A 25,359-nucleotide genomic window follows, 5' to 3' on the forward strand; every position below is an offset into this window, starting at 1 on the left:
GTTTCTTCGGTTGCATCTTGTCATTGAAATCAATTATTTTAGGTTAATCACTGATTTCGAAACTACTTCCAATCTTCATACTGTTGCTTGTTTCCCTAGAAGCTCTTGTCGGATAGCACTTGTTGGGAGAAAAGCTGATGCTTCCCAAATACAAGCAAGAACAAAGGCCTCAACGAAGTGGCAGAAAACAAAATGTCTGCAAAAATATATACGGGATACACGAAAACTTTTGTTTTCACGGTGGAGATAATGAATTTTGGTTTTGTATTCTGGAACGGCCATCAAACTATTGGAAACTGCAATTTCTTTATATATATATCACCGATTTTCCCTTAAATCAACATGTATTCCCCAATGCCGAAAAAGTTGATTAATATAATGGACCAATATTGTTAAATATGGTCACTCATCTAAAATATGTGTCTAACTGACTGACTGAAATGGAACTTTGTACGAGGCCTCTGCACTGTTTGCCATAAACTCCATTCAGACTACCTAGCAAGTTTGCCACATTTTTAAACACAGCATCCTATTTCTCATTTCTTATTATCTTGGCGTAGAATCTTCCTGATTGGCTCACAAATCCCGAAGGGTGATTGGATGTGGGGGCATAGAAATCGCTAATTCGGAACCCGATCATTTCTTTCCCTCAGAAGGATTATACTGGCACGAGCAGGGAATTTTTTTCCCTAAATATTCTGAGGGAAAATAGACTACTTACTGACGTCACAAGCAGACTGCGGAGGCCTTCTATCTCTAGGAGGTGCTGATTGAACGCAGAGATTTTGGGTCTCTCTCTCTTCGAATGAACAAGACCTTTCGCGCGTACTTTGTGTGCCATTCAGAGTTTCCTTTCAGAAATATAGCAAGAGGATCCTACGAGAACAAAGTGGCGGTGCTATTGGGTTATGCAGTTTGTTTTCTTCCAAAAAAAAAAAGAAAATGAAATACAATAATTCAATGTAAAAAATTGTTTAAGATTTTTGCTGGTAAATAACCTAAAAATGATCAATTGTTCGAAAATTTCTGAAATATGACCGATCGCTCAAAAATGTTTAAAATATGACCAACAGCTCGAAAATGACCAAAATATTATTCGTCATAAAAAAGGTTTGACGTCATAAAAATCCGAGACCTAGTTATCAGTAGGCTACTAAATAACATTTCGGACAATGAATCTGAGGATAAGGAGACAAACTCTGACAATGAAGATTATGACTTTTTGCTATAACCACCTGAAAGAGAAAATAGTGATTGTTCTGAATCAGATAATACTGATGAAAAAGAAAAACAATCTGCATTTTTTTTTTAAATTTGTGTATTCTTTGAAATTGATTTTTGAAGAATGGGATTTTTGCAGTGCTCTGGAGTTTCCTCAATTATGCAAATTTATAGCGACATGAGGTTGTTTATATATATTATCCACCAAATGTGCACGAACAACTATATAGTCTGTGATACACGTATAAAAAGAACACGATCGAAATGGAGCAAAGTACAGTGTGATATTGGTGGAATGTTAATCAATATTTTTTTCATTGTAAATCTTGTCAATGGTTGTTCTCAGTAATTTCATATTAACAAATAAATACAAATGCCACAACAGACGGTGATTGGAAAAAGATGCCCATAAAAGATATTTAACATATATTTTTTATTGGAAGCATATTAAATGTTGGAAAGTCATTTCATGGACACCCTGTATCTTTAGGAAAAAAGTATATTTCTTCGAAATAAATATATTAAACATGCGGGACAATGGTTGCTATCTTTTGTTTACATGTTTAGTGAGCAGAGGTCAAAATGGCTGTTGGTGGCGGGCGCGATAGCCCAAGTCGAAAAGATGCCCACCTAAAGTGAAGTACCAAAGGATGCTTAGAGGTGTCGCGAGTTCGATACTCGGTTCGTTCTTGTCAGGAACGTTCCTGACACATGACCGGAGAAAAAGATTACTACCGTAGGGAGTCTCACACCGAGGGGGTTAGCGCCATCATCTCGGTGAGTGCCATTCTCTCTCTCAGAATCGGCAATAAATTATAGGTCTCGGTCTACACAACACTACGTACGCACTCAGACTAACAGGTACACACATACACATTACTCTTTACAACTCACTAGGTAGAAAATCACCCATAGATGGTGATAGACCTGAGTTTTGCTCGGGTTGAAAGAAAGAAAGATCGGTCCCGGTCTGGTTAGCCCTTGTGTGCGGAAAATGACCGTGGTGCGACATCTATGACTGCTGGTGGTGTAACGTATAGTCCAGTCCTTCTAGTGTTAAAAGTGTAAAGAAATGACTCAAACGCTAAAATTGCCCCTCACTGATTTTTCCTTCTTAATTTATGGAAATCACTCATATTTAAAGATGAAAATCGGCCAATTATCGAAAAGAGATTGGACAAACAAGTTCATTTATATAAAAAAAAAGATTTGAACCATTCAACTTTATTATTTCCTTTCATGAAAATCAATAAAATATTGCAAACATCAACATGCATGACAAGCATAAAATAACACGTTTACACACAGCCGCAAATAAATAAACAAGAAATTTCAAGTTATTTTTGTTCGTTTGAGCATAAAAGACACATTATGAGCAGTAATGGAAGAGACAATGCTTTGACACAACTTAATGTTAACATGAAGATGTCAGATCGATACGGAACCGATCGGATGGAACCAGAGTCAACGTCATCTCAATGGAAGTCGCATGTTAAGCGCGTTTGCTCTGTACACATTAGTCTTTGTTTCCGGATATACACCGTTCCGAAACACGTCTATTTGCATGATGTGATGTGGACATGATAACGCTCTTGTTGTATAAGAATTACATGTTGTTGAGCTTTCTCAAGATTTGAGAAGAGTCACCATGCAATATGTCTCATCTCGGTCTAGACTTTTAACACAAATTTAAAGCACAAGACATTTTCACTCATGTCTGCAACCAATTTCATGTTAGCAACAGTTTCCTGAAACACGTGCGTATTGAATAAATGAAAAGTTTTGACGAATGATTCGATATAATATGAAAAAAAAAATGTAGCCACAGCTGTGATTTGCAACGATATGCTTCAAAGCTCTCAAGTTTTAGATTTTTATAGACACAACCGTTTCGCTCAATCCGTATGAACTTGGTAATATATGATTATATTGGTAATCGAAATTTTTAGCAATCCCGGTTTTAGCACCTTAAAATTTAGCTCTAACGTGAAATGGATATGTTCGGCATCCCATTTATTACGTTAAGGTCATTTGCCATTCATGACCTAAAAGATCTGGTAATAACAAACGGAATTTCAGTCTCTACAGCTCGATAGCAGTTTACTGCTGAGTTGAGTGGAAGGGTTCATATACAGTACTATGGTAACTCGCTCCAATGAACAATGAGCAAGAATCACTGTCTTACAATTATTCAAATTGGTCCACCTCTTACCGCGAAACCAGCACCCGCTCCTAAGAACTTCACAACAGAATGTGGCACAATGCAATACAATTTTTTACCACCACAGGTGTTCTACTTTTCTTCTTTGTTCCATATAAAAATTTAAAACAGCTCCAGATTATCGTCGATATTCACATCACCTGTTAAATGGATCCCAATACGCCGTGTTGCAGTTACGGCACGTAAAGCATGACCTCAGACAGTGAACACCATCACTCGGCTATTGGCTGACGTTCCAGATTGCCGTACGGTAAGTTAGTTAGTTAACGTCAACCCTCCTCCCCCCGGAGAAGTAGAGTTGTTTGTCTTCAAGATAATGACAAACGTCAACGTAAAATCTTTGCCTTACACGAAGCTTTGAAACGGGACTATTGACACTATTCCATTATGGGTAGTTCGGCGATCCATCGGGAGGATGGCCGATCACTTGGGAACTTCCAATAGAGATAAGCATTTTCCTTCATTTAGAAGGTATATTCGTTAGTATTGAATCATGACATTCCTCTTTGGAAAACTTTTTTGGGTGTGACACAGATCAGACAAGATTCTAAGACAATTTTCGAATGAAGGTGACACTCATCAGATCGGAAGAGAAGACATTCTTTGGGTCTGACTGGATCAAAAACAATTTTCGGGTCTGAAATTCATCAGACTGGAATTCAAATACACTCTTGAGCTTGATTCTTTAAACGTATATTCATTCCCTTGATAAGAAATGAAAATGTTCGAAACTTTTTTTCAGACCGGTAAAGGACAAGAAGTTTGTAATTCGGACGTGGCCACTAAGTCCAATACAGATGCCACAACAAACTCATAAGAAACACTCTTTTCTCGCGAAGGTGTTCATCCTTATACGGTTGTCCATTTGCTTCTGATGTTGGAGGTTGACTGTACAGAACGTGCACCCGTTCGAGATGATTCTCGTGGAAGTCTTCGAGCACCCCGAAGTAAGGGAGTTCTGCCTCTGGGCGTCGAAAGATACGTTGGTGTCGGACGAATACAGGGACCTCCGCGTGCAGCAGCTGGTGAAGGGTCTCGTTACGAGTTCTCTCAACGTTCCTTTAGCCTGGAACGTCAGATATATGTAAGGGTTGAAGACGCTGTTGCTCGCGGAAATCACGCCAAACAGCGCCACGGTGTTCGGATCTAGAATATTCGACGAAGGAGCGAAAGCTAGAATCATTTCCTGAACAACGTAGGGAACGTTGGTGACCATGAAAGTCAGGAAGATGACGACGGTCATCTTCAAAGTCTTAATCTTGGCTCTCGGCAACGCGGAGCTTGACTGTTCGCGGGAGGAGAACGCCGAAGACTGGGCCCATATCTTGACAAGTATTCCGGAGTATAAGCCGATGAGCAGCATGAAGGGGAGTATGAACACGGCGAGGAACACCGACGCCATATACATCTGCCGGTAGTAGAGAGGATATCCACCTATGTAAAACACCGAAGTGCAGTAAGCTTTGTCTTCAGAAACCTGAACGACACGGAACATCCCCATGCAGGGAACGGATGGTATCAGAGAAGCCAGCCAAGCTCCCACGGCCAGCGTTTTCGGCATCGGCCACCTGGACATGGGCCTAACGATCGCGCTGTGCCTATCTGCGGCAATGCTCACGAGCATGTACGTCGACGACACCAGCGAGAACGTCTGCATGAACTTGAATATCCTGCAGAACGCGTCTCCCGCGATCCAAAGCTTGCCCATGACCTCCCAGACCAACTGAGACGTCATGGCTATCATCGTTACCGAAAGATCGGCGACGGCCAAGTTCAGAAACAGTATTTTGGACTTGGGGTATCTTCGATTCCTCAGAGGCATCAGCTTCCAACACACGATCGAGTTGCCTATCAGAGAGGCGGTTATCATTATGGCGAGGATAACTATCCTCGACGTCTTGTGGTACTGAGGTCCGAACAGATCAGTCTCGTTTGCCGAAGAATAGTTCCTGTAATCGATGAAATCCTCGATGCTGTCATTGGCAGCGTCGAAATTGGTTCCGTTGTCAAACATCACGTCGAGTTCGGAGATGGGTTGAAAATCATATGAGAAACTTTCTTCTTAAGGATGTCCCGGATTCCATCAAGCTCGAAACCACTTGGATCTGTTCAATTAATATCCCATCCATAAGAGAATATTTACTTGAAGATGTTCGCCGCATACTCAAAGCATCGAGTGCATGGAGATTGATAGAAGGATCTGAAAATAGAAAAGAAAAGACCTTTTTAAATGACCGAATCCATAAAAAAAAGCTGCAAGCAAATCGTCTAAACCAGCGGTTCTCAACCTGTGCTCCGCGGAGCCCTCGTGCACTCTCCAGGGACTCCGCAGCCACTCGAGGAAAATAATAAAAACTGAAAAATTAGAAAAAAATAATTATAAATATTTTTATGTATAGTAAAAATATAAACCAGTAACTTTGTTTAATAATTGAAAAATTGGCCTACGGGTCTCCGCCGTAGAACTGCTTTACTCAAAAGGGCTCCGCGAGTCAGGAGAGGTAGACGTATCGTTAGACGTATCGAATTCTAATGATAATTATGTTTAATCTTTTTTGACGAGTGAGGGAAGCAAAAAGGTCTCGGATCAGAGCTTGGCAAAATCCAAATATAACAGAAAATTATAGACGTTGATTGTGGAAATCAAATATATTGACAAAAGAATAAAACTACATATTCATTAATTTTCAACTACTCGTTTCATATCGAGAATGTAGATGGCAGCACGAATCGAGAAATTATTACACCACAACACTAGGTATACAAGCAAGCAATTCACTTTTTTGCTAAGATTACCAAGCTGCGAGAGAAAGAAATCAAGATCTTGGCTTAAAATGTCTAGCTCGAGTCATTGTCCCCATAATGTCTTAAGCAGTCTTGTTCACTCAATTTTCTGAAAATAGAGTTTCAGATTTCTTTTATATTTCATTTATGACTTGAGCCACACTGCTATACGGTAAAGTAAGCCATAGTCAATTATTACCAAAAGAATATTATCAAAGGTGAGAAAATGTACAATTTGTCACTGAAAAATCACGCCAATCCCGTAAAATGAAGTGCCATTGGAAATCACTGTAAATTAGAATGTAATTTACGAAAAAAAAAACCCCGCATAGTTGGACAAATATGAATATACAAGGATGAATATTTATATACCGTATATACTCGTGTATAAGCCGACTCGTATATAAGCCGACCGGACCACCAAAATCGCAATAAATTGAAAACCCGTGTATAAGCCGACCCCAAAAAATCCATGCATTTCAGAGAAAAAATTCATGCAAAATGAATAGTTTACGAAAATTTACAATAGAAAAAAATTCAAACTTTTTAATCCGTTTCTTCTGAGTCTCCAAGCTCATCGTAATCCATCATAGGGGGTGTGGCATCTTTGTTTTCATCTTCATCTGGGCTGCCATCGCCATTGTCACTTTCAAAGAGGATATCATCTTCAGTTCCGTCCATCGCATTGCTGATGCAACACTTTTTGAAGGATCGGTGGAAACAGAATTCCACTCCTCATGTACCCATTGGCACACTAGGACAATGTCAGGTTTCTTCAAGGCACAACTTTTTAGTATTTTCTTTATTACAGGAACTCATCCACATTCGATCCATAAATTCCTCAAATGGTCTTTGAAAGCCTTGTTGATGCTCACATAAGGCTTTACAATCGACATTAGCCCACCTGGTATCAAAGCCAATGATGTTTTCGATTTCTTTGCCTCGTTTGTGACATTATCGGGGTTTTAAACATATCCCATACCAATAATGCCGGTTTCTCGAACACTACTACAAAAATGACTACTGATTGTGGGGTCGAAATTTTCTCATCAAAAACTGACCCGAGTATAAGCCGACCCCCCCACTTGAGGAACGAATTTTTCCACAAAAAAACTCGGCTTATACACGAGTATAAACGGTATTTCTACTAACTAATTATCATAATTTATCACATTTTTTAATAATTTATCAATAATCTTAATTATTGATTTCAGTAAAGCATAAACATTCAAGAGAAAACTTTCTTTATAAAGCGGAAAAAGAAAACGAAATTTTTTTTTATAGAAACGAAATGTCGGGACGCCAAAATTACGACAATATTCCGTGAAATACGGCTCATCCGTTCAACCCACATATACTAGTTTCTGGCCCACGATGTTTAGCACTATCGCTCGCATATCTGACCCGAGGACTGAAAATATTGTGCACGCGCCTGTGCAATAAACCATTAGAAATTCCATTCCTCTGGCAGAAAACAAAAACAAATCTAATTCCATTCAGTTCGTAGTCAATGCCCTTTCCTGGCATTCAGGTAATCGCATTTCGTGTCAGAACCGATTCCAATCGACACGCACCATGTAAAAAGGACAAATCTTTGATGTAATTAAGTCTCTTCAATCCAAAATAAACATCACCATGTGACTTACATTGTGTTCGAAATCTTAAATTAGCATTAGGTTGAAAGGGGAAAATAAAGTGAAATTATTTTGATTAGTAACTCCATTAGCAAGGGACCAAAATAGGTATATTAAGTTGGATGTGCCGATAATTTGATCACGTAATGGATCCTGTTTACTTTGTATCAAACGTTGACTTTAAGAACAGATCCTTACGTAAAATGTATAATTGAAGTAAATGCATTTTATATTTTACTTATAATTCTAATTGATGTTGAAATGTAAACAGAATTATTGTAATGATTTTTTTTTACATGTGATTAAACTGACATATTCTACAGTCCTGTCCATCACTAAATGAAAAAAAAAATTCCAGTGGTAATGGAACTCTATTAAAATGAAAAAAATTCATTTTTTTTCAACTATTCAAATTACAAACGATGTGAATTTAAGTCAATTTATTCACGTAATGGATCCGGATTACTTTGTATCAAACTTAGGCTTTTAGAGAAGATTCTTTTAAACTAATTTTATAATTAAGTTGGATAAATTCCATTTTCAATGACATTAATTTACATTTTTTCATTTAATTATACAGAAATTACATTTTTATGTGATTCAAATCTTTATTTGATGTATTTGATTTTGAAAAATGTTTACAAAAATCTATATATATATAGACGTTTTGAGTATGAGGAATGTAATCTAAGGCAATGATAATAATAAATAAATATTGAAAAATAATTGAAGCTTTGTTTTGATAACATGATGAAAACATACCTGTGTGAAGTACGTTTGGGAGAAATATTCGATTTCATGTAATCCTTCGTAACAACAAACTGCAAACACTCTCTCAGCTGATGATAATTAATTAATTAATTCATTACTATTAAATCTATATTACAAAGTGAGAACCGTTCTTTTTCTTTCCCCATATATTTCCAGATAAAGTGCACGTGCTCAGAATCACTTGATAAAATGAATGATGGTGGACATTGTTGCTGTAGAAGAATATTGAAACGTGATGCAGACTAATAACAATTTATAATAAATACACCGAAATTCAAAGCCAACGTTTCATGAACAATTAGTAAATGGCACAAAATCAACGCCCTCCATTCCATTGCCCTACCACTTTTTCATTTTGAAAGAAAAAAAAAACCCATTTGAATAATGGGGGGGGGGGCGGCGGCACCCAGTGGACATATGACATCACTAACAACAGAGGGCAGCAACTATGACGTCAAAACTGGGAATAAAGATACTGAACTGAAGCAAACAACTCTGACGTCAAAACTGGGAATAAAGATACTGAACTGAAGCAAACAACTCTGACGTCAAAACTGGGAATAAAGATACTGAATTGAAGCAAACAACTCTGACGTCAAAACTGGGAATGAAGATACTGAACTGAAGCAAACAACTCTGACGTCAAAACTGGGAATAAAGATACTGAACTGAAGGAAACAACTCTGACGTCAAAACTGGGAATAAAGATACTGAACTGAAGGAAACAACTCTGACGTCAAAACTGGGAATAAAGATACTGAACTGAAGGAAACAACTCTGACGTCAAAACTGGGTATAAAGATACTGAACTGAAGGAAACAGCTCTGACGTCAAAACTGGGAATAAAGATACTGAACTGAAGCAAACAGCTCTGACGTCAAAACTGGGAATAAAGATACTGAACTGAAGCAAACAACTCTGACGTCAAAACTGGGAATAAAGATACTGAACTGAAGCAAACAACTCTGACGTCAAAACTGGGAATAAAGATACTGAACTGAAGGAAACAACTCTGACGTCAAAACTGGGAATAAAGATACTGAACTGAAGGAAACAACTCTGACGTCAAAACTGGGAATAAAGATACTGAACTGAAGGAAACAACTCTGACGTCAAAACTGGGTATAAAGATACTGAACTGAAGGAAACAACTCTGACGTCAAAACTGGGAATAAAGATACTGAACTGAAGCAAACAGCTCTGACGTCAAAACTGGGAATAAAGATACCGAACTGAAGCAAACAACTCTGACGTCAAAACTGGGAATAAAGATACTGAACTGAAGCAAACAACTCTGACGTCGAAACTGGGAATAAAGATACTGAACTGAAGGAAACAACTCTGACGTCGAAACTGGGAATAAAGATACTGAACTGAAGGAAACAACTCTGACGTCGAAACTGGGAATAAAGGTACTGAACTGAAGGAAACAACTCTGACGTCAAAACTGGGAATAAAGATACTGAACTGAAGCAAACAACTCTGACGTCGAAACTGGGAATAAAAATACTGAACTGAAGGAAACAACTCTGACCACCACAGACGCTCTCTTATTTTGACCACGTTTTTCGTTGGGACAAAACGTTTGTTTTTCCACCTCCCTAACGGCGCCCATGAGTGCCGAAACACATGTCAGCGTGTTGTGAATTGTTATTTGTGCTCATCACGCTGTCAATATTCTTCTATATAGTTTCAGGCAAAATTATTATAATTTTTATTAGAGTTGTTGTTTTTTTGCTGCGCTTATGAACTAAGAAGGAAAAAAAATCTTAAACAATCGCCCATCTCTGGGGTTGAGTGATGGAGCTTTGATACAAAACTTACTTTCGTAATACAAGGTGGGCAAAAAGTCTGTAGAAACTTGAAAAATTCAGAAAAACCGGAAAAATAACAAATAAAAAACGGTTTGCAGGATTAGCATCGCTAGTTCATGGGAATATTTTTGACTGAAAAAAAACCTAAAAAACAGCCGATAGATGGCGCTGACTGGTTTTCGATCAGGAGCGCAAGTTCTTATAACCGTCTCATTTGCATATATCCACCGAAGTCGCTCATACCAGCGAGACCTATCGGCTGTTTTTAAGTTTTTTTCCCCTGTCTTTTTTTCTGGTTTTTATGAATTTTTAAAGTTTCTACTGACTTTTTACCCACACCATTCACAAAAACACTTCATATACATAGACAGGGACCAGCAATTTCTGGAAGCCCTCGAGACAAAACAAAAACCAGGATTTACAAAAACCCTGCTAAATTCATTGAAGTCGGTAGGCTTTGGAGTCCTTTTCGGATATCTTTTGAAATGAAATACAAAGCTCGAAGAAATAACGAATGCAGGTAAAGAGAAAACTATAACGGTTCCCTATCCATGGGAAGGTACTATAATTTGCTCTGAATAACAAGGAAAATAACATCAACGAAGACAAATGGCTTCTAGCAGCGCTACCAATATTCCTGCGTAGAATGAATGGAGACAATAATGAGCAATTAATAACAATAACAATGAGCACGTCGAGTGAAAACATGCAATAAATGCTTCTCTCTTTCATCCTTACGTATCAGTAGAACAAAGGACAAACATTTCATCCATGTTCTGGACTAATTCTAGAAAGTTATCTGGAAAAAAACCATGAGAGAAAACTAATTAAAAATGGAGGAAAATGTTTCATTATATCCGAGGTCGTTGTGTTTTGGTTGACGTTATTGCAAAGTTCATTAGTATTATTCTCGGGAATAAGTCGCAGCCGACATTGAATGACGTTATAGCCATGATGTCGTTATAATCGAGGAAATTATTTGACTGTAATTAAAAACCTTTTCAAAATCCTGAGTTAATCAATTTTTAAAAAAAAAATTTAAAATGAGATATAAACCTTAACTTGTTTAAGATAAGTCACACAAAAGAACACTGCATATAGAATATAACGCTTTATGAGTTGAAGGGGATTCCATTAAATGCAAATTATACAAAAACTCTCCATATTTAGAGATCTGTCCAACACTGAATGAATACGAAAATATATATATTGCATGAGTGAGGGGAACCATGATACCTGATTTACAGAAAAATTCAAATTTCGTCAATTATTTAAACTGAAGGATAATTATTTTATAACAGCGTCATATCTATTGCCAAAATTATTGCTATTTTCATTTTGTGTAATTTAGAACAGGGTTCTATTGATCTGTGTATTGGTCTTATGATGAAAAAGTAAGACAAAATGTTTATATAAAATTACTTGTTTTACAATTTGCATTAAGATATTGCACATCGAATTGGACGTGACGGTTCATCAAAAGAACATTATATTTTTACAACAATTCAACATTTCAAATTTGTTCCACCAGTAGTTTTGGTGGAACAAATTTATCAATTTTACTACAAGTAGTTTCCACGAACAAAACTACCTGAGGAATACATTTTTGGTCATTCGTTCCATTACGACTTACAGGTGGTGGAAAGGGGAAACCTTTTTTCTTTCTTTCTTTGTCTGATAGTTCACTTGGCAAGTTGAGTTTCATTTTAGTTAGACTTTCCATTCCATAACTCTTTACGACACCATGAAAGTGTTCATGCTTTGAAAGTGTCCTAGGAAATAGAAGTTCATTCACAATGTGTAGAATGGCTCTTTGAAGAGTGATGTGTTTGAAGAATCAGTGTTAAATGTTATTTCGGACAATGAATCTACGGCTAAGGATACTTACTATGCAAACTCTGACAATGCAAATCCTGACGTTTTACTGTATCCATCCGAAAGAGAAAGTAGTGTTTCCGAAAGTGACTGGCCTGAATCAGATAATACTGATGAAAAGACAAAAATGTACTTTTTTTTCCTAATTTGAGTACTCTTTATAAATCAATTTTTAGAATGGAATTGTACTAAGTGTTCCAGTATTTTTCCTCGATAGTGAAAATTCATGGTGACCTACGATTATATGTTATCCACAGTGTACGCGAGTAACTAAATTGTTTGAATATAAAATACCTTGATCTATCTATATATATATATATACATAATTTATTTTCTGTGTGTGTATATATTCTCCATACAAATCTACAATTTTAGATCGATCGTCGCCAAATTTCGCATGAATACCAAACGGAAGCCGACTTGAACGAAAAGCTACTTCAAAAATTTCTCAGAGCAGGACAAATGCCCCAAATGGGCTAAAAACCGTCGGAAAACAATGGTTCCTGGACCTCAACTATCACTTTCGGAATTTTTACTTTGGTTACCGTGGTTCCCTAGAAATTGGTTTCAGACATACATGTGCCTTTACAATGGTTTTTCACTTCTTTAATGATGCCAGTTTAAAAATTTAGTGATTAAATATGTACGCTGAGAAGAAACAGCAGTTGAAATGACTAATGATGGCCCTTATAAGTACGACGCATAGTCCGGCCCTTCTAGTGTTAAACGAATAACAATTGTTACACCGAATCATAAATGTCGTGATTTGCATCCGAATAAATGAAGGTCCTTAAAAAAAGCAACATAATCGATGAATCCGAATAAAATTGAATCTAGTAGATAATAACGGGGTGATCAATCAATCAACATTACCACGCATTCAAGATTGAATTAATGTAATATCTGTCAAGTGACCCAACCAGAATCGTGATTAATGCCTGGATTTTGCAACGTTCAGGGGAAAGAAGTTGGATCAAAAAGAGTCTTCTCCGGAACTACTCGATCACCGACATCGAGCCAGACGGATGACACGATTACGAGATCAGACCAGAATAGATTCTGTGTCTTTTTTTTTTCTTGGCCCTCGCTGTTATATTCTATAAATCGATCTCGCTGACTATCCAAGATAATGTAGAGATTGAATATAAGTGCGTGAGAGATGAATTCGACCTAGTCTGCCATGAAATGACTGAGAGGTACACGATTCATTCGTGAAATACTTTAAAAATTTCCTGCTGTGGAATGGCATGTCTTGGAGTAGACATTGGTATTTTTCCCAGTCTGTGTTTTTAGAGGTTTAGGTTGGTACACGGGTCTGCAATTTATAAGAACTTCAACTGGCAGATGATCTGAGTTAAGAGCACTCAGAACCTTCGATTGTATTTGAAACTGTAGGTTTTTTACCAGCGTTGTGTCCAGATTATCTGGTCGGCAGTTCAGGTTCAATGGATAGTGAGTGAGAGTTTGAGATCCTACAATGAACATTCCATTTCTATCGGAATGTTCTTTTAACTTTTTACCTGCTGAAGAGTCAATTCTTGAGCCCCAGTAAGAATGTTTTGCGTTTAGGTATCCCATTGTTATAGTTGGTATGTTATCTCTGAAGATAGCTCTGATGACATTAGTCCAAAATCTTGCCTGAAGGCTTATACAGTGACGCAATTCGCATTTGTAGATTGCGACCGAACGATAAATCAACAGCCACAGCGTCCGTATCTGTGGAAGATGGTAACTCCACGATGTTTTAATTAAGATGCTTTTTTAACATATATAGCCACTCCACCTTTGATACCAGTGATTCTGTCATTTCTGATACATAAGAAGTTTACCATTTTGGCCCTTTTTCCAGGTTTCAAAAACATTATTGAATATAAAAGACCACGTCAATTTTTCTGTCCTCAACTATTTGACGGAACTCTGATAAATCACTCTGCAATCCGTCCGCGTTCCATTGTAGAAGAGCGATTGGTTTGACCTCTTTTGGCATTATGTGTGAGCACTTTTAGGATCTTTAAAAGAGCTTCCTCTAGTGGCGCTCTTCTGTTCTCTGGCTTGGTATTCAGGATGACGAAAAGGCATTCCTCGACTATATCAAAAATACCGTCTGAAGGAAAATCTTGTGTCATTTCCATCTGATTTCGAACATCCGTCGTTTCTTTGTTAGGTCCTTCTGGAATATTTGCATTGGGTCCCCTTCTGGAATATTTGTATTGGGTCCCCTTCTGAAATATTTGTATTGGGTCCTTCTGGAATATTTGTATTGGGTCCTTCTGAAATATTTGTATTGAGTTCTTCTGGAATATTTGTATTGGATCATTCTCTTGAATCCACAGTATATTTCCTGTTGGGTCCTTGCCGGTACCGTTGCGGTATCCTTACTGGGTTCTTGTCTTGTTATACTTATTCTCTTGTTGCGTCCTTGAGTTTGCACCCTTGTTGGGTCCTTGTGTTGTTATCCGTCTACTTTCCTTTCTTGTCTCCTCCGCTAAGACACTTACGTCCACTTTTCGGAGCTTTTTCTATCGTAAACACTAGACTTTCCTTGGCGTAAGAGGTGCTATTCTTCTATTCGCAGAAATATTCCTTTCTTTTTGGAGGACTATCCTTCCGTCTCTGATAAGGAAACACTCCAAAAGTGATTCTGAATTATCCGAAAAAAGTCCCGTTAGCAAGTACGGTGAACATACATCCCGTTTTGTCGACTGGAAAATATGGTAAACGGGACAACTCTGTTTTTCTCTCTGTTCTCCTACATAACTGGTTGCAAAATGTTCAAAATATCGTTTCATTTCTTTTTTTTCCAATTTCATTTTAGTCGAGAAAATGACTCCTTTTATTTTTTTTTAAAGTTAAATTCCTACGTTTTTTATCCAGCTATTATGAGGCGTTACAATGGAACTGTGTAATGTATATCATAAATTAAGAGATTTAGTTTTTTAATGTACAATACACTTCATACAGTCCTTGAGAAAGTCTATCGGAAAAAGAAATTTAAATCTGGTCAACTGAAAGAAACTGATCGGGAACGGAAGTAAAATACTTTTTTTTTCTCGCCATGCATTTGCTTTCGCAGAAGGAAAGAAATTAAAATATTTGATCATTTGATCATTATTGTCTCGCCACGGCCATTTTCTGCACACGAGGGCGAAGTAGACCGGAACTTTCAATTTACTGCCGATTCCGAACGGCAGCCTCTTTTTATACTCATCGAGAGGTTGGTGCGCTAACCCCTTGATGTGGGGGAGTCCCTGGAGTAGCAATCTTTTTCTGCGGTCATGTCGCCGTTTCCGTTCTGCTCCTGCATCAGGAAAGTTTCCGACAACCATTCATAATATGGAATCAAAATTCGTATCACAGAGAATACTACGAACTGATTATGAAATTAACAACTCAACAGTTTTGCACGAAAAACGTTTTGGTGCTGTGAAAGAGGACTTCCCTCATTTGGCTTGTACGCTGCTCGGACAACTTATTTTTCTACGCAGACCGACTGAATTTCCCGATATTTTCACTCTTTTAGTTTGCAGTGTTTCTAATAGATGGCTCTAGTAGTATAGTCAGATTGGATTTGAATACATTCAACGTTGAAGAACCGGACACACCCCGCTTCCCATCTTGGAGAGATATCGAAACGTTCCCGAAGGATGGGTGTAACCGGAAATTTATTAATTGCATGCATGGTGTTCTGTTTCCCCCGATAAATTTCAACTGCCGTTTTAACGTTTGTGGAGCGTGTTTGCGTTTCGTGTTAGACTCATGCATTCTTTGATGGAAATTGTTTGTATTGGTGTCTGCTATCACTTCTCAAAGTTTTACCCATCTTTTCTGAATCACGGGGCGCGGTAGCCAAGGTCGATAAGATTCTCGTCTAAAGTACAAAAGGATGTTTAGAGCTGCCGCAGTACCCGGTTCGTCCTTGTCAGAAAACTTTCCTGGCACAGGAGTACAACAAAAAACGGCGACATGACAGCAGAAAAAATTGCTACCGCAGGGAGTCCCCATCGAGGGGTTAGGTCACCAACCTCTCTCGATGAGTATAAAGAACAATCCTGCCGCTGGGAATCGGCAATAAATTGTAGGTCCCGGTCTGATTAGCTCTCGGGCGACAAAAATGATCAAAGTTTCTGAATCACCCTGTATTTGAAAATATGCATCAATATCATCTATTGTTATTAGAAATTCAAAAAGGATTTTTTTTGTAAATATGATGCAAACTTAGATAAATTCTGTGCAACTAAGTTGCAAGGTAGCAAGGTAGTAAGGATGAGTTTTTCTCTTTTAATGGAGGGTATATGTAATAAATTTCGTTCGGTATTCTCAATGATATGGAATCTCTTTGTGTGCATATTGATTTATTACGATAAAGTAAATTGTGATTAGGTAGACGGTGTTATGTATTATGGGGAGGAGATTTAATATTCTATAAGTTGGGATTTTTGGAGCGAGCACTGCAAATACAGTAAATTCCCCCCCCCTCCCCTCGCCTCTTTTGCAGACACCCTCGAGAGACAGAAAAGAGACGGGAAGGAGGAATTTCTGTTGAAACTGTAAAATAGTACAGTGTTGACAATAACGGAAATGGGTCTTTGTTTGCAAATGTATGAAATTCTCTGACGATATAAGATGCGTTTAAAGCATGAAAGAACTAGTGCATATACATGATTATGGCTACTAGGTTATGGTGTGACAGGGAATTTTTTTCTAATAGGGTTGATAATAAACCATTTATTATCAACCCTATTAAATTATCCATTTAAAATGGAATAGCTTAACCCGGGGGTAGTTATTTCTAACACAATTAACACATATGATAAACATGTTGGCATGAATCGAGATGCTCTATCCATCACACGCACACACACACCACATCCTATAATATTTTATCCTGTATATATATTGTTTGTAATTGCAATTTGAATTGGGTTGTTATATTTTTGAAATATATGCCATTCATATTTGTTATGGCCATCTTTCTCTCAGCCACCTCGTTTGCCATTTTGCCTGTTGTGGTGTTGTATATCTTTCTTACGCAGAATAAAAATTGAAATTACAAAAGAAATATTATACAAATTTTACATATTGAAATTACATATTTTGTAAAAACTGATCAATTGATGTTTGGAGGGGTTTACTGAGTATTCCGACTCCTTGTCAAACATTGGCAGCATGTTGCGGCCCGCGATTCAATCGTTGCCTACCCTTGGCAGGCTATATATCATCGGCTGAATATCCCTCGATAAGTTTTGGCAATTTTTGTACTCCATTCTTCGTACACTCATCCCTGACATCAGCAGAGGTACCGCACAATTTCGTGACGCACACAAAAACGGTCCAACCAACCATTTGAAGCTTTAAAGTTCATGAGTTCGATTTCTGCACTTTCTCGAGCTTTTTCTAGTAGAATCTGGGTCGGAAACATGTAAATTCTTGATTCTTGTCGAAACAAAAACCAATCGTACAAAATTGCGTCTATGGCAAGTCCTTCTGTCTTTGGAAATTTATTTTTCACAGCGATTTCTATTCCCTTTGCTTAAAAACGAAACATATCTGTGTACTTCAGAAACATTGAACTCATTTGGCGATTACTTGAGCTAGCAATATCGAACAGAGTTTAAATCTTGCAAAATACACGAGCGCAAACAGAAAACTGACACATCAGAGTTAACAAACTTTAAGCCAAAATTTCATTGAAAAGTAGCCAAAGAAAAAATGTATCAATATTAGATTTTTATGCTGCCATCTAGTGTGCATAATTTGAACCAAAATTCCAACTATTGGTGTACGCGTACAGGTGTTTTATTCTAATGGAGCGAATGTTGAAAATGATGTCCATGACCGTATCTGAGGGTGACTGTTGAGTAGGGGTTCGAAATACATAATTTAAATAGGCATTTTGCCGGGATATCTTTATGTCGTTGTAAAACACGGGTAATTGCAGATGAGCGTGACCGTTAAGAGTGGGGGTTTTACTGTAGTTTCGAAACGTGTTTTTTGAATAAATGAAAAAGGATGCTCTCTGCAAAGTTTTCTCGTTTAAGAATGCGGATGATATTGCAGTTTAACGTTATCATAACTTATTTGTCTTTTTATTAGACGCCTAAAACATAGAACAGTGCCACATTATTTTCTGGTAGAAAACGGAAGAAAGTAGATTTTCGGAAGAAAAACAGTCTGATGACTAAACGGAAAAAATCCTAATAAACATCAATACAGGAAATAATGCCCACATTAACAAAAGGCTACGGCGACTTCCTGTCTTCGGGATAGTTTTGTTTAAAATAAGGTCATTTTGGACAAAACGAATGCGGTTTCGGTTTGGATAAGGTATAAATGTTATTTCATGAATATTTTGGCAAAAAAGAATTTATTTCATATTTTATGTGTTCATGTTTTAGTACTTCTGCTAGACATTGTCTACTAAAAACTACTGCTTGTATCAATACGTTGCTCTCACAAATTTATGGCTACGACATTCTATGCAATAAACTAAAAGCTTTAGAAAACTATGAAAACTGAGATATTGCGGTTCACATAAAAAAAATATAATTTTTCTGAACTTAAAAAATACTTGATATTCTCAATCAAATACCATGTAAATCACAAAAAGTTTTGAACATATCACTTGGTAAGTAGTTGATTGCCGAGTTGAAGCCGTTTAGAATACAGTGGGAAATTGTTGCTGTTTAGAATACAATGGGGCCGCCTGCCAGTCGAGTGGTTAGGGAACTAGCTTCTCACTGCGCAGGTCTGGGTTCGAATCCCGGTTCGGGCATGGATGTCTACTGACACTAACAAATTCCCTGGACGGATCATGCTGATCCCTTGGGAATACGTGAAGATCACGTATAGAGGTATTTTGAAAAATGTGCGGGATTGAGAAATCAAGATTTTCGTGAAGTGAAAAACACAAGTCTTCAGACGCATTCGAATATATCATTTTCAGACTAAGAGCATCCAATTCGTTTTACACTGCTCAAAACAATTAAGGGATCAACTAATTGTTTTGAGCAGTGTACTTAATTCGAAATAACTTTGCTTCTAGATATTGTAAGCATGAAAATGAAACAGTTTAGGATTCTGGAATAACTGCACTTTTTCAAATTAACACGTAAAAACGATTTGAAAAGTTATTGTGAAATTCTTCATTTGCCCAGGTATGCAGTTGTCTTAAATTAACCTGATCACAAGTCTTTCTTCTTTTTCCCTCAACATCAGATATTATTTTCAACAGAATCCGCACATTTCAGTTGGAAAAAAACCTCTAGATAACCGACAATGTTCGATAGAGTACAATAGAGTATATTCGCATGTGGCGACGAACACTCAACGGATAAATATAATAAAAGAAGAATAGAAGACACTTCTTAACACTAAAATTCGAACTTCCTGGAACCGCCTGTAATACATGGAAAGCAATAAATTGCTCGAGAAGAGAGGCTGGGAGTTTATTGAACACCTCGAATATAAGATTTCCCCGGAAATAAATCAAGACATAGGAATAGAGAGCAGCTGTTTATTCTCTTGGCTCCTGGAACGAGGAAAAACAAAAGAAGTCTTCGGATTAATTCTTCAGACGCCGACAACAGATTTGTCTGAAGAGTAAATTATCTGAAAGAACGTCCGGGTTATAAAGCGTCTGAGACAAAAGAAACTAAGTAGGGTTGATCCATTGAGAATGACATCAAATTGATATCGATGACTCCTTATTAAGTTACATTTGTAATTAAATTAATGCAGCAAAACCTGTCAATAACAAACACCCAGGGGAGCAGAGTTTTTGTTCCTTAGATAGAAGTGTTCCCTTTTTTCAGAGGTAAATAAAGTCTATCCGAAGGGATACGGATCACGGGACATCTGTCCCTTGAATACAAGACTGACAACAAGACGCGTTTACGCAGAGATCCACTCAGACTCAGAAGGAGAAGACCTGGAACTTACACCTAGCCACGTCAATATTATCACCAATCGTGACAAGCAGAGAGAATGGCCGACGGATGGACTAATTTCCTTCCATTTTCGAGCGGAAAAAAACAGTTTTTCCGATCCAAATGACGTCTGATCATTAAAAAAACCAGGAGAGGGAACAGTTATTGGCTATAGCGTTAATACTGACGTCACACTTCGCTTAAAGATGGAGGAAAGGTCAGCTTAGCGCTTCGAGGAGCCCTAAGTTCTTAAAAAAATACAGGATAGGACACACACATACACGCATAGCGATTAGCTGTGTCCTATCCTGTGTTTTCCTAACGATCAGAAGTCACTTAGAGCGGCCAAAACCAGTTTTTTGGTTTCAAGGTGGAGGACGACGAGACCTCCTTCTTTTCCAGGTGCGTCACATTCACAAGATTAATAATGAAACTTAGCGAGGAATAGAAGGAAAAAAGACAGAGAGAAGAAGAAGGTTCTAATGTGCATTTCTAATGTATTCTTCCAGCAACTATTGGACAAGATATCTCGTCCTCGTAAGGGAAGTGCCAACGGCCATACCATGCTGGAAACACCGGTTTTCGTCCGATCACCGAAGTTAAGCAGCATCGGGTGTGATTAGTACTTGGAAGGGTTGGTTGGGAACACCGCGTGATGTTGGCATCACATTTTTTCAGTCCGGGGTTGTGTGAGCGGTTCCATGTAATCCAATGCTGTTAGCCAGAGATTGTTCCACGTGGAAAGACTACAATTACACGATTCTTTATGAACTACGTCGTCCTATCGAACATCTTCCTGACCAGAAATCACTATTTTTGTGGCAATTTTCTCAGTATTTCCCTCAGTATTCGTTGGACGTTCAGTGCAGGAAAAAATATCAAGATACCATTTTCTAATAACAAAAATCATGTAACGGGAAAGACAGAATACAAAAATCATTACCTTTTTCTATTACCGCATGGAATTCTTTGAAAGAAGGCCCCCCTTTAAGTCACGTTTAAATAATAATGATCTGTTGAAATGCGTTGAACCGAGCCTGTGGCAGAAATTGATTTCTTCCGGAAAATACACGGTTTAATTTTTGAAGAGTTTTCAAGAACATGATCGAAGTTCTGAACACTTTTCTTGCAGAAAAATGTAAAAATTTTCCCACTTCTGTTTTTTTTTTTACCTAATTTACTTTCATGGCATCGGCAAGGTAAAACCAACCGTAAGACGCTGTTATTGGATCACACACAGCAGTTTTTGACAAGGAACTCACTATAGCCATATCACCTCTCGACGACGTAAAAAAAAATGTTGTGAGCGCGGTTAGTTCGATATGACAGTCGACCCTTTGACATGGGCATGTACGGATAAAAAAACTTGAGATATTCACATAAGTGGGTCGTTTTTCGATTTTTATTTTGCCTAGAAATTATTCGTATAAAGGTAAAGGGGTTCGTATAAGAAAAGGTATTGTGTGTGGATTCATCTTTTCGTATATATGAATTCATACGCGTGTAATTCCGCGTCTAAGTTTCATTTAAAAATAAATAAGATTGTGTTTTTTAAGAACTTCAATAATTTTACGTAATTAGAAATTTAATTTCTGTAACACAGTTAGAAAATAAATTCAGGTTGGGTAAAAAGGCCATGACATGATTTGAAAATTGATAAAAACTTGATCAATTGAAATAAAGAGGAATACTTTGCACTGATATCAATCATAGTATAGAATTTTAGGGGTAGATGGATGGTAAAAATACACTTCAAGGATTCTTGAGCTATGGGTCACAACCCAAACTTGATTCACAGGGGTTCCCATAAATCAGTCATACAAATCCATTTACAGTCAAATACAAATACAACGCCACAACAGGCAAATTGCCCAACGAGGTGGCTGACTTAAGAACATCATGGATCCCCGAGCCATTTTTTGGAGGCCCTACCTAAAACAGCTACACCACACGTCCCACCGTCGCCACAGTGGTGGTCGGCTGAAGTTGATTTTCTGTGGTTCCCAACTTCGAGGCGCAAATGCGAGCCGATCTCCCCGTTAAAAAGTCTCGCCACAGAGAGCAACAGACCTACAAACAGTACAAATATTCAGTCACTACACATCACTCACTTCACTTCTGAGATATAGATGGCAGCACTGAAAAATCATACACAACACTAGATACGCACTCAGACTGTTAGGTACACACACTTACACATCCGGCACAACTCACTAGGTAGAAAATTGCCTATGGCGATAGACCTGAGTTGTGCTCGGTTGAAAAAAAAAAGAAGCTACACCACACATGCACCCCGCCCACACCCCCCACCTGCGGAACCCCCAACGAATCGGTACATGCGGGAATGTGCGTGTAGTGAAACCTGACGGATCGGCTCGCATTTGCGCCTTGAAGTTGGGAACCACAGAAAACCAACTTCAGCCGACCACCACCACTGTGGGGATCGAACCCGGATCCTCGCATCGCGAGTCCGTCACTATAACCACTCGACCACCACAGCGGCCTCACCACAAGTCATCAATGCACTTAATGCGTCACTGGTTTCACTAAATTTATAAAAAGAAAAACAAAAACAGTCCCACATGGATCACGAAGCTGATCTTGGTCAACTTGGGTCGCGATTGGGATAGCAAATGTTAAGAACCCCTGCTTTAGGAAAACATCAAGCCCCCCCCCCCCCCAAGTAATTATAATTACATGATTTCTCTCATTTTTACCATTCATCAAACATCTTCCTGACTAGAAATCGCCATTCAGAGTAATTTCTGCCCTTCATCTGTAAAATATTTAAAAAAATTCGTTCGGTAGAGGAAAAAGATATCAAGATATATCGTGTTCTCTAGTAATAAGAATCATGTAACGGAAGAGAAATACTCGAAAACTATCACCCTTTTTATTACCACATAAAATTCTTTTCGAGAAGATTTCACCCTTGAATTACGCCTAAAAATATCTTTTGAAGCGACTCCATGAAACTGATTTCTTCCAGAAAATACCTGTTCTACTCGTATTTGATTTTTTTTGAACATGTTTTCACATGAACATGATCGAAAAGCTGAACACTTTTCAGACGTGAAAATGTGGAGAGATTTTCCAACTTTCTTTTTTCAATATGATATACTTTGTTTTATTTATACAGTCGAATACCGTTGTAACGAACTCCAAGAGACCGGAGTAATCACTTCGTTAAAAACGAAATTTCGTTATAAAGGAATTAAAGATTTTTGAATTGTTTCTATGTAAACTTATCTGGGGGAATAGAAAAGTGTTTGTTAAAACGAGATTTTCGCTATAACGGTATTCGTCAAAACGGGATTCGACTGTATAAAATGCAGTTGTTGAAATACAGGATGTGGATGACAGTAACCATGATAAAATTTAAAAAATAAATAGAAAATAAATCAATTTAACTCGACGTATATAACATATAAAGTGAAACTAATACAGTGCGAGACATAATTATATAAGACGCCCTTCAATTTTGAATTCGCTATAATTGGCATAAAGTTATTTTGCACCGTCATGAGAAACAGCTCGGAATTTTTGATATTTTTTACTTCGCTTCTTCTTGTGGTTTCACTAAAATTCAAGTGTCTTATAATTTTGTTTCGCAGTGTAATGTAAATCGCGTAACAAGTCAACGACACTTGCGAACCTTATGTTCTCCAATATTCAGAAACGTTCTTCATTTCTCATGCTTGTTTGAAGCTATTTTTTTTTTAAACTGGATAGAATTCAATCTAAAAATATCGTCTGTAGCCCGATCAAATGTAGCGGGAGCTACAAGAAGAGAAAAATTACAGTCGAATCCCGTTATAACGAACCCAAGAGACCGGAGGTATCACTTCGTTAAAACGAAATTTCGTTATAAAGGGATTCCAGGTCACCTAACATTGTTCCTATGTAAACTTATTAGGGGGGATTAGAAAAGTGTTCGTTAAAACGAGATTTTCGCTGTAACGGTATTCGTTAAAACGGGATTCGACTGTATATTAAAATTTGGTAGTTTTATGTGAAAATTGTATTTAACCATAATTATGCATTGTTTGTGTAGCATTTCATATGTTGTAACAGTGCCATCTGTTGGTGAAATTTAAACATTTTTGATTAATTGAAAACGATTTTACGCAATATATAATATATAATTTTACTTTTTATGTAAAGTAATAAATTTCTGATTATTTATTTTTAATAGATCTTAACATCTTTATTCAGTCAATATTTCTATAAACAAATTATTTATCAAAGTTAATTCTAATTTAATTCTTCTTCATTGAATACATCGGCAATACGGTGTTGACAAGAAAACTCCAAGTCAAGTATCTAGGTTGTATACTAGATAAGTCGCTCTCATTTTCTCCTCAGGTGATGTACGTAAGAAATAAGGCCTCACAAGCAGTTGGGATGCTATCCAGAATCACATTCCCACAGGCCAGGCTAACGTTGAGGAATAAAGTAATTCTTTTTAAAACTATTATTCGTCCTATTCTGACATATGCTGCCCCAGTGTGGGCTCATGCCAGTCTTGCAAATATGAAACGTTTACAGACACAGCAGAACATCATTCTTCGTCAGTTTACCAGAGCCCCCTGGTATGTGAGAGGAAAAAACATCCGTAAAGATCTTGACTTACCACTAATCTTGGACTATATCAAGGAGCTTGCCAATGCTCATTTTGACAGGCTACGATCTTCTGAACACCCGCATCTTAGAGAAATTGTCTATTATGACCCTAGAATACCCACAGTACACTCTAGGCCAATGGACTTGCTGAGCGTGGATTGGGTGACGAATTGATGTAATTTGCAGAACATTTTCATGATTTTGATTTTTTTTTGAAAACAATTTATCAATCTAATATCAGTTTTGTTTGATATTGCGGATGCTGTGATCGCAATTCAGAGGCATTTATATGTTTTTTTTTATTATTTTTTTTATCGCAATTAATAATTTTTCTCATTTATTCGTGATTTGCGCTTGCATAAAATGGTGCATTGGGTTCGTGTCGTGTTGAAACTGATGTTATTACAATACAGAGATGGTATGTGTCATGTCTTCATTATAACTTTTTCTTTGACGTTCTTGATTATGGTTATATGACTGATGAGGGTTCA

General features: G+C 37.5%; 1 protein-coding gene and 1 pseudogene across 1 annotated transcript in view; one reads left to right on the top strand and one right to left on the bottom strand.

Moving 5' to 3' along the window:
- Positions 1–2,511: 2,511 nt before the first annotated feature.
- The window catches only part of LOC149079161 (cardioacceleratory peptide receptor-like), a 148,877-nt gene continuing 126,029 nt past the window's right edge, over positions 2,512–25,359 (bottom strand). The window contains exon 2 of the mRNA XM_089240061.1: positions 2,512–5,642. Within this exon, the coding sequence (XP_089096187.1) occupies positions 4,254–5,456 (1,203 nt within the window). The 5' untranslated portion in view covers positions 5,457–5,642 and the 3' untranslated portion in view covers positions 2,512–4,253. The remainder of the gene's footprint in view (positions 5,643–25,359) is intronic.
- On the top strand, positions 20,794–20,909 carry LOC149079162 (5S ribosomal RNA; annotated as a pseudogene).

Source organism: Pholcus phalangioides, unplaced genomic scaffold (genome assembly GCF_987345545.1).
Source record: "Pholcus phalangioides strain wild (caught in Gottingen) unplaced genomic scaffold, Ppha-v1.0 ptg000012l_1, whole genome shotgun sequence".
Classification (NCBI taxonomy): Eukaryota; Metazoa; Arthropoda; class Arachnida; order Araneae; family Pholcidae; genus Pholcus; species Pholcus phalangioides.